The sequence below is a fragment of the Notolepis coatsorum genome (genome assembly GCF_963971535.1).
Source record: "Notolepis coatsorum genome assembly, chromosome: 9".
Taxonomy (NCBI): domain Eukaryota; kingdom Metazoa; phylum Chordata; class Actinopteri; order Aulopiformes; family Paralepididae; genus Notolepis; species Notolepis coatsorum.
Genome location: NC_140173.1, coordinates 1,339,920 through 1,358,375, shown reverse-complemented (window position 1 = coordinate 1,358,375; position 18,456 = coordinate 1,339,920). Strand labels below are relative to the sequence as shown.

General features: G+C 42.0%; 1 protein-coding gene across 3 annotated transcripts in view; it reads left to right on the top strand.

Annotated features, from left to right (window-relative positions):
- The first annotated feature begins 9,647 nt into the window (after window positions 1–9,647).
- Window positions 9,648–18,456, top strand: part of erlec1 (endoplasmic reticulum lectin 1) — a 34,064-nt gene continuing 25,255 nt past the window's right edge. For 2 of the 3 annotated variants that reach the window (XM_084321589.1, XM_084321588.1), the window contains exons 1-4: window positions 9,648–9,960; window positions 12,980–13,084; window positions 14,063–14,143; window positions 17,047–17,124. In XM_084321589.1, the coding sequence (XP_084177715.1) occupies window positions 9,820–9,960; window positions 12,980–13,084; window positions 14,063–14,143; window positions 17,047–17,124 (405 nt within the window). In that variant the 5' untranslated portion in view covers window positions 9,648–9,819. The remainder of the gene's footprint in view (window positions 9,961–12,979; window positions 13,085–14,062; window positions 14,144–17,046; window positions 17,125–18,456) is intronic. The other variant, XM_084321590.1, reaches the window with a different exon arrangement.

Here is an 18,456-nt window from a genome sequence, read left to right as displayed (position 1 = left end):
TGAACTGTAATAACCAGCCTGCTTTTCTAGGGATTCTTGGTTTGAGGAATGCCTGGACCTGCTATACATGGAACGTGCAGCCTGCCTATAAAAGAAGTTGTTAAGTGCCTGGATAGCCATTGGGACACTGGCTGCAAGTTCCTGGTTTGACATGTTGTAAATATTGAATGATAGCACATGTTTGTCTGTAACTGTCAAATGCTGTTGCAGGTCTTAAAGGCCAACTTGCAGGTTAAACCCTACTCTGCAATTATGGGTAGTTTACATCATTGGTATCTAATTTAATTATTTATTTATTTCCATTTGATGCCGGAAATGCCACTCAGAAAGAGTTAAAAAGGTCCATGCACGAATAACATGCACAAGCAAATCTAAAAGCTTATCAGACGCTAGTAGGGCCGTGACATCACATCAGGAAACGTATGCCTTATGCCCGTCCGGGTCATAGTACTACTGGTTATATGACGCTGGCTAACGTTAGCATTATCTCTACTGTCGTGAACCATTTTAGATCGGGGCATGTAGAGGAGTTTGGGGAACGAGTAAAATCATGTGGAGGTCCTCTTCTCAGACCTGTGTGGCAAAGCACTGCACACGCATCATGCAAGCTACACGTCGCTGCATATTGATCTATAGTAGCCCACTCGGTGCATCACAGTCAGTGACTGTGATGCACCGAGTGGGCTACTATTGTGCTAACAACATACCCCGGCGTCTAGCTTGTTAGCCGGCACCGGCATAAATGCCCGATTTAAAATGGTTCTCTCCTCTTTGTATACCTTTGTCCTCACAAGTATTCTGCCAGGGAACTTATGGACACGTTAGTTAGCTCATAGCTATCGTGTACCACTAACGTTACAAGCTGTATGTTGTTAGCACAATAGCTACCAAGCTAAGCTACGTTAGCTTCTAACGGTGTATACACAATATGTACAACGACACAATGATCAAACATCTTATAACTACTACTATTGTCGTGTCCATAAGTTCCCTGGCAGAATACTTGTGAGGACAAAGGTATACAAAGAGGAGAGAACCATTTTAAATCACAACAAGCTAGACGTTGGGGTATGTTGTTAGCACAATAGCTACCAATCTAAGCTACGTTAGCTTCTAACGGTGTATACACAATATGTACAACGACACAATGATTTACATTATTATGGTAACGTGGTTGTGGCTTTTACAAATAGTGGTTAGCTTTAGAGATGGATGGCTATGATCACGGAGCAATAGTGTTGTTAGGTGAAACAGATACATTTTCATTCATCACTTGGCTAGTAGTAGCAAGGCTCTCTGCCTGCAACTAGCTGTGTGTGACTCAGAGCCCCCTGGTGCCCTGTACCTGCCGTGACGACATCATTTCGATTACACGTGCACGTTATGAACCATTGATTAAAATGTCCATGTGCGTGGTGATTGTGTTGGGCAGACAAAATGTTTGATAAAAATTAAAAACGCTAAAACTGGGTCAATTTCAATAATTCTTTTTCCTTCTTCATGAAAGTCACCGTTGGCCTAGTCCACATTGTTTATTGAACAAAAATACAACCTGCAAGTTGGCCTTTAAGTTAAGTGTCACCCTTACACCCCCTTTGGTTTTGTTTTTTGATATTGTTTGTTATGTTGTTGCTGTTGTTATTGTTGTTTTGTGCTGTTGATTATGTATAAACGGTAGGGGTGTAACGATGCATTGATTAATCAAAATGCATCGATTCTAATGTGACGATTCAACTGCATCGATCTGAATATGTTAGAATCGATTATAATTAGGGATGCTCGATATTGGCTTTTTTACCGATACCGATATACCGATATTGTCCAAATCTTAATTTCCAATACCGATATCAACCGATATCAACCGATACCGATATATGCAGGGTTTCCCCCCCCAAAAAACTGAATAATTTCAGGTAATTAACATTACATATCTCTTGTCTTGAGTGCATGCTTACCAACTGTTAGTCTGCAACACTACTATCACCGACATCTAAGAAGGGAGATCCCCCCTTGAATGGCCCTTCTAAGGTTTCTCTCCTCCACACTGCCTGTGGAGCATTTTTCCCTATTGTTAGGTTTTAGTGAGTTTTTCCTTTCCTTCGTGTGGGGTATGTCTGTCTGGGAGTGCTTGCATTCTTTCATTTATTTTAAATTTGTTGGACCTTATGGTGTTCTTGTTCTGTTCTTGACTTATTGTTATGTTTTCTTCTTGACTTGTTTAAAGAAGACTTGTACGGCCCATGGGGACATTAACGTGTGTTGTCGGGCCTTATAAATAAATTTGATTTCATTTGATTTGATTTGTCGTGTAATTAACACAACATTATGCATACTTACAATAAATAAATAATAATAAAATAATAATTTGTTCTTACTTGCTTGCCTGGGTAAATAAAGGTTAAATAAATGTAAAAAAATAAAAATAAAATAATAATATTTTTGCTTTTTTACCGATAGGCTACCGATATTTTCCGATATCACATTTTTATGCCAATATCGGCCGATAATATCGGTAGGCCGATAATATCGGACATCCCTAATTAGTGTTTTTATTGACCTACTTTATTATACACAAATGAGCCACATTTGTGTATAAAAATCGTGGTCAAATGAAGAGATTTCATGATGCATTGAATCGTTGCCTGAATAATCATAATCAAAATTTAAAAAAAAATGGTAAATGGTGTATTTTATAGTGCTTTTATACAAAGTGCTTTACAATTTGTTCCTCACATTTTACCCATTAACTCACACATTCACACACTGACGACAGAGGCAACCATGCAAGGTGCCAACCTGCTCATTGGGAGCAATTAGGGGTTAAGTGTCTTGCTCAAGGACACTTTGACACGCTGCCCGGGAGGAGTGGGAATTGAACCGGAAACCTCCGGATTACCAGATGACTGCTCTACCTCCCGAGCCACTGTCGCATAAAAGATTTGTATATTTGTATATATTTGTATGCTGCTTAACTGTGCGCATTAGTATGTAATAAAGATTGTATTTAGAACTTCGCCTATTCAAATATTGAAAGTTTAGGGCTTGGAACATTATGACTGAAATGCATGATTTCCATTCAGCTCAGTTGTGTCTAATAAGTTTTGAATGATGGGTTGTTGCAATCAGTTGCACAGCTTAGGACGGGTAAAACAAATGTGCCGTTCTTAAAAAATCTCATTAATTCCATAAGAACGTAGAATAAGCATTTACAAACTTTTTTGTAAATATTTGCATGTTTTGCATGTTCTTGGTATCTGAATCTAGGATCTATGGATCTCAGCGAATGTATTCGCAGTGTCAGAAATACTGTGTCTGTTACTAGGCTTGAGTAAATTGTAATGAACCAAATGAGAATATCAATTCAATTATTTAATTTTATTTTATTTTATTTTTTGACTGTGAATAACACCATGCTAAAATTGACCAGTCCTGAAAAATCTAAGCAAATGAATAAAGGGAAGATGATTAAACAGAAGGTTTTGTAGATACGGTACTGAATTCTGCCATCCGGACACATGCAATTTGAAATATGATTATAGAATATAAAATATCAGGCCTAAAATGGTTATGCGATTAAAATGCGATTAATTAGATTAATTAATTACAAATCCTGTAATTAATTAGATTCATTATTTTAATCGCCTGACAGCACTAATATTATGTAAATATTCTGGTTTCTTTTTTTTAATCTTCTCTCTTTATGGATACAAGTGTAGTTGTAGTACTGGCCTATGGAATCTGCTAATTAATGCTAATATGCCTGTCTACTGCCCAGTCATGCTCAGCTATTTTTTCTGGAAAGATGTGAGCAAGAATTTAAACATTACAAATAGCACATAAGCTCTTTGAATAAAGGGGGTGTGTCTTCGACCTGCTGTGTATTTGTGGTGCTCTTTTCTTTCTTTTTATGTCCAGTGTCTTTCATTTACTTTAATTGAATTTACTTAATTTACTTTCATTGACAAATGTGTTTGTTTATATTAATAGTTAATGCTTTAACTTTGGAGATTAATTTTAATTATTTAAAGTGTTAAAAAAATGAATCTAGATTAATCTATGGAGTGAAAAATGTTCAACGTTCTGAACTTTCAGCAGTATATTTGCTTGTTCTTTTTTTTGCATTGACTCATGCACCTTTTTGAAAATCATCTCACATGAAGATAGAACACATTTTTGTTGTTAATATGATTTATATTACTGGTAGTTCATACAAGACATTATCGTCCTCTAAGCCAATCTGCACTTTAACATAGGCCTGGGTTGTTTTTATGTCTGTTAGCGCTGCGGATATAAGAAAGAGGTCAATGTTGATGGTTTCGTTGAACATTTGTTGTTAAAGTTAGATGTTATATATGATTGCTATTTGCTAGTAACTGAGTGACTGTCTAACTATGCATAACTGTTTCCACTGGAGGGCGCTATAGGCGGAGCTGTTAATGTTACCGCCAGGTAGAGGGTATATAAGCTGATGCCGACTCCCCCTCTGTCTCTTCCCACCTACCTCTCACGGAGAGGAGATCTCATGTGCTGCTGTTGTGAAATGTAAATAATAAACCACGCCGATTAAAGGCTAAAGGTAGAAACCATGCCTCATGAACATATTATTGTCGCCCCATAGCCAGTTCTGTCAACAGGTTATGGGCCCAGATCATGCAGGGGCGAAATAATAAGGGTAGCAAGTTTAGCTGAAGTATAGGCTAGTTTAGCGCCGGGAGCACCACGTGGCTAAAGGCTATACCAACAGAGCTAAAGCTACGCCTACCATCAAAAAGGAGGATGGCGACCAAGGGAAGGAGCAAATGGCCCTCATTCAATGGAAAGGCAGAGGACTATGAGCTCTGGGAAGAGCGCATGTTATGCTGCATGCACGGTGTGGGACTGAAGACGACGATCTTGACGGCCCCCACGGGAGACCTGACGGCGGAAGCACAAGCCCTGGACGACAAGCATAATGCAGAAGCATACTGTGAGTTAGCACCACTGCTCGACGACACAAGCTTGGGGCTGATATTCCGCGACACTAAGGACAAAGGCAGAGAAAGCCTGGAAGTGTTGAGAGAACATTATATCGGGCAAGGAAGACCCCGAGTCGTGTCCCTCTACATAACACTAACAGCACTGAAGAAGGGGCACACCGAGACTGTGACCGAATACGTCATCAGAGCTGAGCAGATCATTACGGCGTTGAAGAGTGCAGGAGAAGCACCAAGCGATGGGCTAATGATGGCGATGGTGATGAGGGGACTACCGGAGCTGTACAAACCGTTCACACTCCTGGTAACACACGGTTCAGTGGACATGACGCTGGGAAAGTTCAAGGCCAAGTTACGAAATTTCGAGGCCTCAGAAGATATCCACCCAGCCGCCGCGGAGGCGGGAGAGAGGGTGCTGAAGGCCCGAGCAACGCCGAGGGAGAAGACCAGGCCCACGACGGAGCTGGTGTGTTGGCGATGCGGAGAAAAAGGCCATCAGAAAAGTAACTGCACAAAGACTGCTTGGTGTAGCTTCTGCAAATCCACGGGGCACACAGACAGAGTGTGCATGAAGAAACGCGACCAGAGCGTGCGGTATGCGCATGGACAAGATGGCGGCAGTGGACAAGATGGCGGCGACGGTGGACGTGAGATGAATCGAGACGACGCCCGGAGAGTAGCGGGACAAGAAGACTTCATCTTCGGGGCGCAGACAGCGTACATCACCAGGCAAACGCAGCTGCAGCAGGCCCAAAGGAAGGGACTGATCGTGGACACAGGTGCGTCGTCCCACGTCATCAACGACAGGAGTCGGTTCAAGAACTTTGACAACACTTTCGACCCGGAGAGACACAGCAAGGAGCTGGCAGACGGGAAGCGCACCTACGGGTTGGCGCAAGAGAGAGGAGACGCACAGGTATGCCTCACAGACAGTGAGGGTGCCGGTGTACGGTGACGTTAAAGAACGCTCTCTACGTACCCTCGTTCCCACAAGAACTATTCTCTGTAATGCTGCTACTGCGAACGGTGCCAAAGTATTCTTCAATGAAGGTAAACATTTTCTTGTAGAGCCTGACGGTACGCGATTTAACATAAAGTTGTACAAGAGAATGTATTATCTACAAGAGTGTAATGACAACGACATGTGTAATAATAATGATATGTGTAACGTGACTGTCAGTCACGATATTCAGACATGGCATGAGATTATGGGTCATTGTAATTACGAGGATTTACTGAAACTGCAAGCAGTGACAGAAGGCATGCACATTGAAGGTGAAAAGCGTAGACCTGACAGAGAATGTGTAGTGTGCATAAAGGGGAAGTTTACTCAATCGAGAAACAGAAATCCCACAGAAAAAGTAAAGGTACCACTTGCGCTAGTTAACACAGATCTAGCCGGTCCAGTAAGCAACGAGTCCATAGGAGGCTTTAGATATGTACAGTCTTTTACAGATGTGTGTACAGGGGCAGTGTTTGTTTACTTTCTCAAAGCAAAGAGTGACACACTCCAGGCCACGGAGAAATTCCTTGCAGATGTAGCCCCTTATGGTAACATAAGATGCTTGAGGTCCGACAACGGAACCCAGTTCACAGATAGAGAGTTCCAATCACTGTTGAGAAGGAACAAGATAAGACACAAGATGTAATGTCCATACTCCCCACACCAGAACGGAGTGGCAGAGAGGGAATGGCGCACTCTTTTCGAAATGGCTAGGTGTAAGCTAGTAGACAGTAACTTACCTAAGAGTCTATGGCATTATGTGGTGCAAGAAGCCGCTTACACCAGAAACAGGTGCTTTAATAAGCACACAGGCACCACCCCGTATACAGCACTGACAGGAAAGAAGTGTAATCTAGCTAGGATGCACCAATTTGGATCAGTGTGTTATGCTTACCTGCAGGACAGAGGAAAGCTTGAGTCAAGATGTGAAAAAGGACTCTTTGTAGGGCACGACAAAGGAAGCCCCGCTTTCTTAGTTTATTATCCCGGTAAAGGGAGAGTGCAGAAACACAGGCTAGTCAAATTTGTCACAAAGACAACATGTGAGAACGAGACACAGACAGAGGAGCCAGAGCTGGACTCCAGAGTAAGGTGTGAAGAAACAGAGACACCTCAGCCTAGTGTACTTAGCACGGTCATGCAGACAGACAGTTAGCAACCCCCAGAGGACGATGATGAGGAGCACCCGAGGGTGACGTCATGTGCCCCAAGCAGTGGGAGGTATCCCTCAAGGGAACACAAACCCCCAAAGTATCTGACAGACTATGCCCGGAGAGAAAGTGACGAGGATGACAGTACACTTACCAGCATTGATTACTGCTACAGAGTAGTCAGTGGAGTACCTCAGACCTTTAAAGAGGCCATAGTGTCCCCTGAATCAAGTAAATGGGAGAGAGCAATGGATGAGGAGATGAGGACCCTAGAGGACAACCACACCTTAACTCTAACCAAGTTACCAGAGGGCAGACAGACAGTGGGAGGGAAATGGGTGTACTCAATCAAGGAGGGTATTGAAGGCCACGACAAGTACAAAGCGAGATTTGTAGCTAAAGGTTACAGTCAGAGGGAGGGGATAGACTACGGTGAAACATTCTCCCCCACAGCCAATCTGACCAGTGTAAGGGTAGTGATGCAGAAAGCAGCTGAGGACAATTTGATTTTACATCAGATGGATGTGAAGACAGCCTATCTGCACGCACCCATAGATAGGGAGATATATATGGAACAACCTGAAGGTTACGAAAAGAAAGGAGAGAAGCTTGTGTGTAAGCTAGAAAAATCCATTTACGGCCTGAAACATTCTGGGCGAAATTGGAACGAAATGCTTCATACATGTCTCATTGAAGATCACTTCCTACAGAACCCAGTAGACCCCTGTGTTTACTCAAGGGAGTCAAAAGAGTCAGGAAAAGTGATAATCGTCATTTGGGTGGATGATTTGATCATCACAGCAGACAACACTAGAAACCTAGAACAGGTGAAAGGTATGCTCTCCACCAGATTCAAAATGAAAGACCTTGGAAGGTTAAAGCATTTTCTAGGCATGGACTTTGAACAGTCTGCCAATTGTGTAAAAATATCCCAGAAGAGATATGTGGAAAAGATCCTGAAACGTTTTGACATGCAAGAATGTAGAACAAGGGAAACACCATGTGATCAAAAACTAGACTACCAAGAGGATGCTCAAAGATTGACAGATGTAAAAATGTACAGAGAAGCTGTAGGTAGCCTCATTTATTTGACAACATGTACTCGCCCTGACCTATGTTTTGTAGTGAGTAAATTGTCACAGCATTTTGCTGACCCCACAGAGGAGCACTGGATTACAGCAAAACATGTTTTTCGTTATCTCAAAGGTACAGCAGATAAACAGCTGTGTTTCAGAAAGAGCAGCGAGGGCTTAGGGCTTAAAGCCTACAGTGATGCAGACTGGGCAGCTGACACCACAGATAGAAGAAGTACCACAGGATATTGTGTGAGTTTGAACACAAACAGCTCACAACAAAGAAGCAGCCCACAGTGGCCCAACTTGTGAAGCCGAATACATGGCTCTAGCTATGACAATACAGGAATGTATTTATCTAGAACAACTGCTCGAAGGAATAGATACCTATGTATATAAGAAAACTGTTGTTTACGAGGACAACCAGGGAACCATTGCTATTACTAGAAACCCTGTGTGCCGACAGAGATGTAAACATGTCGATATAAAATATCATTTCATCAGATCTGTCATCAGAGAAGAAAGGATGACACTTGTCTATTGTCCTACAGACGACATGGTTGCAGACGCTATGACGAAACCTGCTTCCAAACTGAAATTGAAAAGATTTGCAGAGGTCATGTTTGGTGTGTAAATATTGCCTGTTATGTAGTATTGACTGCCATATTCTTTTTGATGTTCTGAACTGTATTATTTTCTTTGTAAATAGTTTTTGAAGAAGTTGTACAGTGTACTAGACAACCCTAAGTGGGAGTGTTAAAGTTAGAGGTTATATATGATTGCTAACTGAGTGACTGTCTAACTATGCATAACTGTTTCCACTGGAGGGCGCTATAGGCGGAGCTGTTAATGTTACCACCAGGTAGAGGGTATATAAGCTGATGCCGACTCCCCCTCTGTCTCTTCCCACCTACCTCTCACGGAGAGGAGATCTCATGTGCTGCTGTTGTGAAATGTAAATAATAAACCACGCCGATTAAAGGCTAAAGGTAGAAACCATGCCTCATGAACATATTATTGTCGCCCCATAGCCAGTTCTGTCAACATTTGTATTTCACAGGAGAGAAACTGTATTCAAAGAAAGCTATTAAAATAGTCTTTGAATCTAAATATACTTTCTTTGTGTCGATTTTACATTAATTCCATGATTTTACTCAAGTAAATATCTGTTACAAGCTTCGGTACAAGCTTCGGTCCTAAAAATGCGATTTTTAATCTAGATTAATCTAGATTAATTACAGAAAATTGTTAGATTAATTAGTTAATTTTTTTTAATCTATTGAATGACAGCAGTAGTTTATATATATAAATTATATAAAACATGGGATAATGATAGAGTGCATGTTAGTGCATTACCACCAGATGGCGCTGCTTTCATTATTGCCCAAAATAGGAACAGGAAAACGACGTGGCAAGCAAATAATTCACTTCCTGGAGTTTTCTGTTCTGTTGACATCATGATCTCACGGATGTTGGCTGCCGTGCTTCTTTGCATCTGACAAACCGTAAGCACATTTCGGTTTACCTATATATGAAAACCCCAGAAACAAGTAGGTATTGTAGGCTAGAAGGCTTTTACATGTGGAAATTAGCTTAGAAGGGGGCTCGACAACATCCGGATGATGGATAGGCTGTTGTTTGTGTTTCTCGGTGGTCTGCTTGAGGTTTGCAGCGGGGTCTCGGCAAACAGAGGAGGATATCCATCCTTTACTGATGAAGTCCCATTCAAAATCACTTGGCCAGGAGCAGAATTCAAGCTGGTATGTGTCATCTGTGTAATGCCTTCTTCGTTATAGTTAGCGTCATGCTATGTATGTGTGAATGAATGAATGAGAACTTTATTTAATAGATCGCAGAATGGGTACTACTATACAGTACGGCTCAATACACACAATTGTTAAGGGGATGCAGACCAGAGAAAGACTTTCGTCTTGTTTACATCAGGGTCCCCCATTTTCAATTCATAGTGACATTTATGACATACACAACATACATGACATTTATGTGAAAGAAGTCTGAGTCAGTTAAACATGTCTGAACGTTAGTAAGTTAGTGTGAATGAATGAGAACTTTATTTAACAGATTGCAGAATGGGTACAATACAGTACGGCTCAATACTGTACTCAATACTTTGACAACCTAGGATGGCTTAGAGTAGACGACAGAGTACAGCAACTTGCAATGGGCCTGGTCTACAAGATACACTACGCGACCAAGGTACCCATGTACATGTCAAAATACTTCCCAAAGGTCAGTGAATACCACGATCACAACACCAGAGGGAGCTCCACAAATCATGTAAAACCCAGATTCGGCTCAAACAAGGGACTAAACACGTTTCGCAATTATGCCACATCAATGTGGAACGCCATACCTAAAGCTGTAAAGGAATGTGAATCACTACCCACTTTCAAAAACACTCTCAAAAAACACCTACGTGAGACTGCAATTCGAAACTGGCCCCTACAAATGTCCTAACCTAGTTGTACAGTAAATGACCAAGTAAGGCTTTGTCAATATTCCAATGCACAGTGTAAAATGTGTGTGTGTCCCCTACCCAACCCCCCCCCCCCCCCCCCACCTCCAATGTACAGCCCTCACCCATCCCACCCAACCCCACCCCACCCAACCAAACTCCTCCAATGTACAGTTTCTACGCCAAATGTATATACACTCCTTTTCTGGACACTTGTATCACAAACAGTACTGTATTTGCAAATCTGATATGTCATAAATGTATAGATGTAGCAGTACTGTGTCTATCTGTATGTCATGTATGTCATATATGTTATGATGAATTGAAAATGGGGGACCCTGATGTAAACAAGACGAAAGTCTTTCTCTGGTCTGCATCCCCTTAACAATTGTATGTATTGCTGTACTGTACTGTACCCATTCTGCAATCTGTTAATAAACTTTTCAATCAATCAATCAATCAATACACACAATTGTTAAGGGGATGCAGACCAGAGAAAGACGTTTGATTGATTGATTGATTGATTGATTGATTGATTGATTGATTGATTGAAAAGTTTATTAACAGATTGCAGAATGGGTACAGTACAGTACAGCTCAATACATACAATTGTTAAGAGGATGCAGACCTGAGAAAGACTTTCGTCTTGTTTACATCAGGGTCCCCCATTTTCATTTCATATTGACATTTATGACATACTCAACATACATGACATTTATGTCATAGGGACATATAGGTATTTAGTACTGATACATTTGTGACATACGGTATTCAAATATACAGTACTGTTACCCATAGATCCTGACAGAGTATATACATATGATGGGGAGGGGACTGTACATTAGGAGGGGGTGGGTGGGTGGGAGAGAAATATACATATACGGCGGGGAGAGAATAATATTCTCATATTTGCGAATGCATAAACTATATCTTAAATTATGGCTATGTGTCTAATATGGCCGTCGCTTATCAATGACTTGTTTTGTTTACATCAGGGTGAACGCTGTTACGCTGCCACCACCCACTTCAATGACAGAGCTCTCATATTTGCGAATGCATAAACTATATCTTAAATTATGGCTATGTGTCTAATGGCCGTCGCTTATCAATTGACAGAACTCTCATATTTGCGAATGCAACAGCGTTCACCCTGATGTAAACAAAACAAGTCATTGATAAGCGACGGCCATTTTAGACACATAGCCATAATTTAAGATATAGTTTATGCATTTGCAAATATGAGAGCTCTGTCATTGAAGTGGGTGGTGGCAGCGTAACAGCGTTCACCCTGATGTAAAGTAGCGATTTTTTTTTGATCCACTTTTTCTCCCATTTTCTATATTTTCTCCCATCCCAATTTTGTATCGTCCAATTCAACCCTCCCCTGTCACGGACGCTGTTTCTTGCCTCCCACAAGCCGGCTGCAATGTGGACTAAGTCATACATAGCACAAGTCCCCTCCGGTACTTGAGGTAACAGCAGTCGCATCTTTTCACCTGCGCAGCTCGATCTCTCAGTGGCGAGGAGTAACACGTGGGAGGCTCACGCTGCCCCCGACACTTCCTGATTCTACTGCGCAGACGCACCAACCGACCTGTAGGAGTCGCTGTCCACAACGCCCGATCCCCACCCATCAGTTTCCCACCCCCTAATACGACCAATGTGTATTAGTACGGACGACCAGCTAAACTGAAAGCAAATGTGGAGCGCTGGGCTCGAACTGACGAGCCCAGCGTCTCCAGCATTTCGTGGCGAGCGCCTTGCCCACTACGCCACGTAGCCGCCCCAAAGTAGCGATTTTTTATTGGTTTGTCATGACAAACCAATTACATAATCCAACATATGTGTAAAGAAACAACATATTCCAGTTAACGGTATATTTTTTTAATGATTCATTACGGTATAAATTAGGTTAACTGGAGCTGCGTATTGCTGGCTCTCATATTTGCGAATGCAACAGCGTTCACCCTGATGTAAACAAAACAAGTCATTGATAAGCGATGGCCATATTAGACACATAGCCATAATTTAAGATATAGTTTATGCATTCGCAAATATGAGAGCTCTGTCATTGAAGGGGCTTGTCGCGGCTCATGCGCGGGCATAAGCGATAACTGCCGGCGATAAGGGGGGCGTGCTAGCGTAGGGTCACGTGGGCTTAGTGGCCAATCAGAGGAACCCGGAAACCGAACAGCGTTGTAGAAGGCATAGACGCGTCCCCTCTGCATGTCCAATGCTTTTCTGCTCTAGATAGTTACACGGCGTGTGGCGTGATTTACCTGTGTGTCAACTATGTGTTTCAGCCGAGTACTGGCGCACTTTACAACGAGGAGGACTTCGTGATCATGACCACAACAGAGAAGGAGAGATATAAATGTCGTCTGCCTTCGTTGTCGGATGGCGATGAGGTGAGTTGTGTGTGTGTGTGTGTGTGTGTGTGTGTGTGCGTGTGCGTGTAAAGTAAAGTAGTCACAGAGAGACATCCAGGTGAATGCTAGCTTAGCACAATGACTGGAAGCAATAGGGAGCAGCTAGCCTAGCTTAGCACAATGACTGGAAGCAATAGAGAGCAGCTAGCCTAGCTTAGCACAATGACTGGAAGCAATAGGGAGCAGCTAGCCTAGCTTAGCACAATGACTGGAAGCAATAGGGAGCAGCTAGCCTAGCTCCGTCAAAAGTAAAGAAGTGCAACTTCATAACTGACGCACAGAGATGCAATTTATATCAATCTTCTGTCTGAAAGTCCATACTGGGTAGTACTACCTACACAAATAGTAACAGGAAAATGCACGGTCAACACACATCTCAATTCATAATGCTACATTATCAGGGGAGTAAATCATAATTGCAGTGTGTTCCACTGTGACATTTTTAAGCGGTAATAAGTTTGAAAATGTAAAAAAAAAAATCAGGCCTTCTGAATAGTACAAGATCTTCTCTGTGTTGCCCGGATGGTCTCGTCACGGTCAGAGGCATGATTCTGTAACCAGAGGGTCACAGGTTTCAACCCCCTGCAAACAGCCAATGTCATTGTGCAAAATGGCGCTCCGATCCCTCTGGTAAAAGTGTCCATTTGTACACGTTGGTGTCCTCAGACGGATACAGTATGTAAAGAAAACACATTCACAATCGCAAGGTTTCAGCCACAGCCACCGTGCATTCCTTCCCCTAATCCACGCGTGTGAACGTGACTTTGATGGTGATGGGGACAGACGCAGTTTTGAGATAGTCATACATGACTTTGAGATGAACAGTTTTCTGGGGGGTCACTGGAGGATGTGAACTCTGCAACATGGAGTCTTTGTTGTGCGGTTCCCTCGTGTTGATTGGTCTTGCTAACGTGTCTGTCTCACTCTTCTGTCCTCGGTCTGGTGCGTTGGCCTCAGGACGATGATAAGCACTACAGCGGACCCAGTCCAGGTGCTCTGCTAGAGCCACTCTTCAAACAGAGCAGCTGCTCCTACAGGGTGAGAGTTTCACTTCTATTTCCATCCCACACTTTTGTCTAGTTTCATCTGTGAGAGATTCAGATGGTCGGCGGCTCTCACTGCAAAAATGGTCTGACAAAAATAAGAATTAAAACTAGTTTTAAGCAAATAATGTGCTTGAAAAAAGTCAAGTCAAGTTTGGCTTGTCAAGATTTCTTGAAATGAGTAAAAAAAAAATATATATATATAGGGTTCTCTCTCCTGATTGGATGAAGTGGGAACAGGAAGGATACCAGAAATTGTATTTTGTGTTTACTGCAGAGTGGAGGGACTGGGCAGGCATTAAAGCGTTCCGTCTTGGGACGGATATCCGTCCATTTGATTTTGAGATTCCGTCATTTGATTCGGAGTCATGACGGATTTTAACCTGAGCCAATCAGAGGCGTCAAATATCCTCTTTTTCCCCTACCGCGGCCGCACCAAGCAGTCATTTGCGAGCAATCGGCAAATTCTCAGGCAAATGCAACCAACCAGAAGGCGAGATTGTTCTGAGTTTACAGCCCTTTCACCCGCCTCCGCTGTGCTCGGCACCAATGGGAAGCGCCCATTTTCTTTTGAGTTTCTGAAACTCCGCCATTGCTCTCTAGCGTCTAGCTCTACTCGCGAGTAAACTTGACTCATCAACAACATGCGGCAACTTTTACGAGACCGTAAGTTCATTTGACTTATTCTAGTCTAAAGAAACATATATATTACTATTGCTATTGATAAATCTAGGTAACGTGAATACCACAAAACGAATGCCTTTTGTTAATCAGAACGTTATTTACGCGACAAGCAGTGTGTTGTTGTTGTTGTTGGTGGTGTTTTGTGTGTGTGCTTGCGCTGCTCGCTTTCTGATAAATGTATGAATGTTGATAAATCTAGGTAACGTTAATGTCACAAAACGAATGACTTTGTTAATCAGAACGTTATTTGCGTTATCAATTGTTTTTAAGCTCAATAAACGTCTTTCTCCCATTTGTCCGGGAGATCTCTGGGTAACAGTACTGTATATTTGCATATCATATGTCACAAATGTAACATTACTATGTAGTATGTCATGTATGTCACTATGAATTGAAAACGGGGGACCCTGATGTAAACAAGACGAACGTCTATCTCTGGTCTGCATCCCCTTAACAATTGTGTGTATTGAGCTGTACTGTATTGTACCCATTCTGCAATCTGTTAAATATTGATTGATTGTTATTAACAGATTGCAGAATGGGTACAATACAGTACAGCTCAATACACACAATTGTTAAGGGGATGCAGACCAGAGAAAGACTTTCGTCTTGTTTACATCAGGGTCCCCCATTTTCAATTCATCATAACATATATGACACACATGACATACAGATAGACAATACTGCTACATCTATACATTTATGACATACCAGATTTACAAATACAGTAGCCTATTGTTTGTGATACAAAAATAGTCTAAAAAGAGTATATACATTTGATGAAGAAACTGTACATTGGAGGTGGTTGGGTGGGTGGGATGGGGGGGTTGTAACTGTACATTGGATTATCGACAAAACCTTACTTGGTCCCAAGGAGAGGGTCTCGTGTATTAAATAAAGTTTTCATTCATTCATTCACTCTGGATCTTGTAAATCCAGTAGCAATACACACAATTGTTAAGGGGATGCAGACTAGAGAAAGGCGTTTGTCTTGTTTACATCATCAGGGTCCCCCATTTTCAATTCATAGTGACATTTATGACATACATGACATCATGACATTTATGACATAGGGACATACATGCCTTACAGGTATATAGTAATAGTACTGTTACATTTGTCACATATACGATATGCAAATATACAGTACTGTTACCCAGAGATCCTAACAGTAAATATATACATATGATGAGGAGGAGACCGTACATTAGGAGGGGGTGAGTGGGTGGTAAAAAAATATATACAAACAGTGGGGAGGAGACTGTCCATTGTTGTTGTGGCATAATTGCGAAACGTGTTTAGTCCCTTGTTTGTATGATAACAAGACGTTTAGTTCATGGTTCAAAGTAATGGGAAAAGGGTGCTAGCTCGCCATCAATCAGAAGCTAGCCACAAGACTTGCATTATTTCACGCTCTCCAGTACACAGCCTCCCTGCCTGGCACAACAACCACAACAGTAGGGTCTATAGTCACAGTCAGGACAGTAGGCTCTACAAGTAGGCTCCCTTAAAACACTAACTCTATTAAAAAAAAATACAGTGGAGGTTAAAATAAGAATATGACTTGGCCAGAAAAAAAGTTCAGTCAGGAGATTTTTTTTGCTTTAATCCCTGGACTGGGAGACCCATGTTACTGACCAAACACTCTGTATCAGTGATAGCTGTTGGAATGTAGAGCTACTTACCACTTGTTTTAAGAAAAGAATACCACTTACCATCAATTTACAGTGTTTTCCATACGTAGATTTGTGGCCGCCCACCATGATATCAGACTGGCCCACCATGATATCAGACAAGCCCACCATGATATCAGACAGGCCCACCATGATATCAGACTGGCCCACCATGATATCAGACAGGCCCACCATGATATCAGACAGGCCCACCATGATATCAGACAGGCCCACCATGATATCAGACTGGCCCACCGGTAAGCACACCGGTACAAAATTAACCCGGGAACATAACCATTATATAACACAACCGATTTTATGAACATAACAGGAAGGTGTCGGAACAACAATTCTGTAAGCATACCCTGAAGAAGGTCTGTTGACCCAAACATTGGTCTACTTTCACAATAAGGTGAAGAAGCAAGGATACCAGTGTGCTGGAGAGTATTCCCTTCTCGTGAATCATTGTTGAATCATTGGTGAAACGTCCCCTTCTCTTGTATTGACACTTAATTATCTCTGGTTTCTCGGGTCATTGCAGATCGAATCGTATTGGACGTATGAAGTGTGTCACGGGAAGCATGTACGACAGTACCATGAGGAGAAGGAGACGGGCCAGGTCAGTCTGCAGAGACATTAGAGTGAAGGTCCTTCCTGCTGTTTACATTTACATTTAGTAATTTAGCTGATGCTTTTATCCAAAGCGACTTACAAGTTCTGTACGACAAGTCAACAGGAAGGGCACAACTCTATCAGCTGAGTAACAATGTTCATCAAAGTGTTGAGTGCTACAGTGTAGGTTAGTTTAGTAGGACAAGTGCATGACAGTAAGGTTAGTTATGGTTAGATTTTTTTGTTTGATTGATTGAAAACTTTAATTAACAGATTGCAGAATGGGTACAGTACAATACAGCTCAATACACACAATTGTTAAGGGGATGCAGACCAGAGAAAGACTTTCGTCTTGTTTACATCCGACATTTATGATATACAGATATCCAGTACTGTTACATTTGTGACATACAAGATATGCAAATATACAGTACTGTTAACCAGATCCTAACAGTAAATATATACATACGAGGGGGAGGGAACTGTACATTAGGAGGGGGTGGGTGGGTGGGAGAGTGGTCCAGACATTTACGGGGGCCAGTTTCTAATTGCAGCCTCCCGTAGGTGCTCTTTGAGAGCGGTTTTGAAGGTGGGTAGTGATTCACATTTTATTTACGGCTGTGGGTAGGGCGTTCCACATTGATGTGGTATAATTGCGGAACGTGTTTAGTCCCTTGTTTGAGCCGAGTCTGGGTTGGACATGATTTGTGGAACTCCCTCTGGTGTTGTGGTCGTGGTATTCACTGACCTTTGGGAAGTATTTCGACATGTACATGGGTACCTTAGTGGTGTAGTGTATCTTGTAGACCAGGCCCATTGCAAATAGCTGTACTCTGTCGTCTACTCTAAGCCATCCTAGGTAGTCAAAGTGGGCAGGGGTGAGGTGGGTTCTAAGAGTAAGGTCAAGCAGTAGTCTGACCAGTTTGTTTTGTGATGTTTGTAATCTTGTTTTTGGTGCCTTTGAGGTGCTTTGGTACCATGAGGTGCAAAGCAAGCATAGTCGTTAGGGGTGTAACGGTACACCGAAGCCACGGTTCGGTACGTACCTCGGTATTGGGGTCACGGTTTGGTACGAGTTCGGTACAACAGGAAAAAAATATTTATAATAATTATTATTAATATTCTTTTTTAATTTTTTTTTAAATTTATATATTATATTTATGATAATTATTATAATAATTATTATTAAATAGAATAATTTTCTATAGGAAAAGTATGTTTATTTTTTTTATTTGATCAGCTATGCCGGTGAGTCCGGCAATGTATGGGGCTGCGGCACTGCAGATTTACCCTACTCAAGTCCGGCGGGGGGAGAATGTTGGTGTGTTTCTTTCCATTG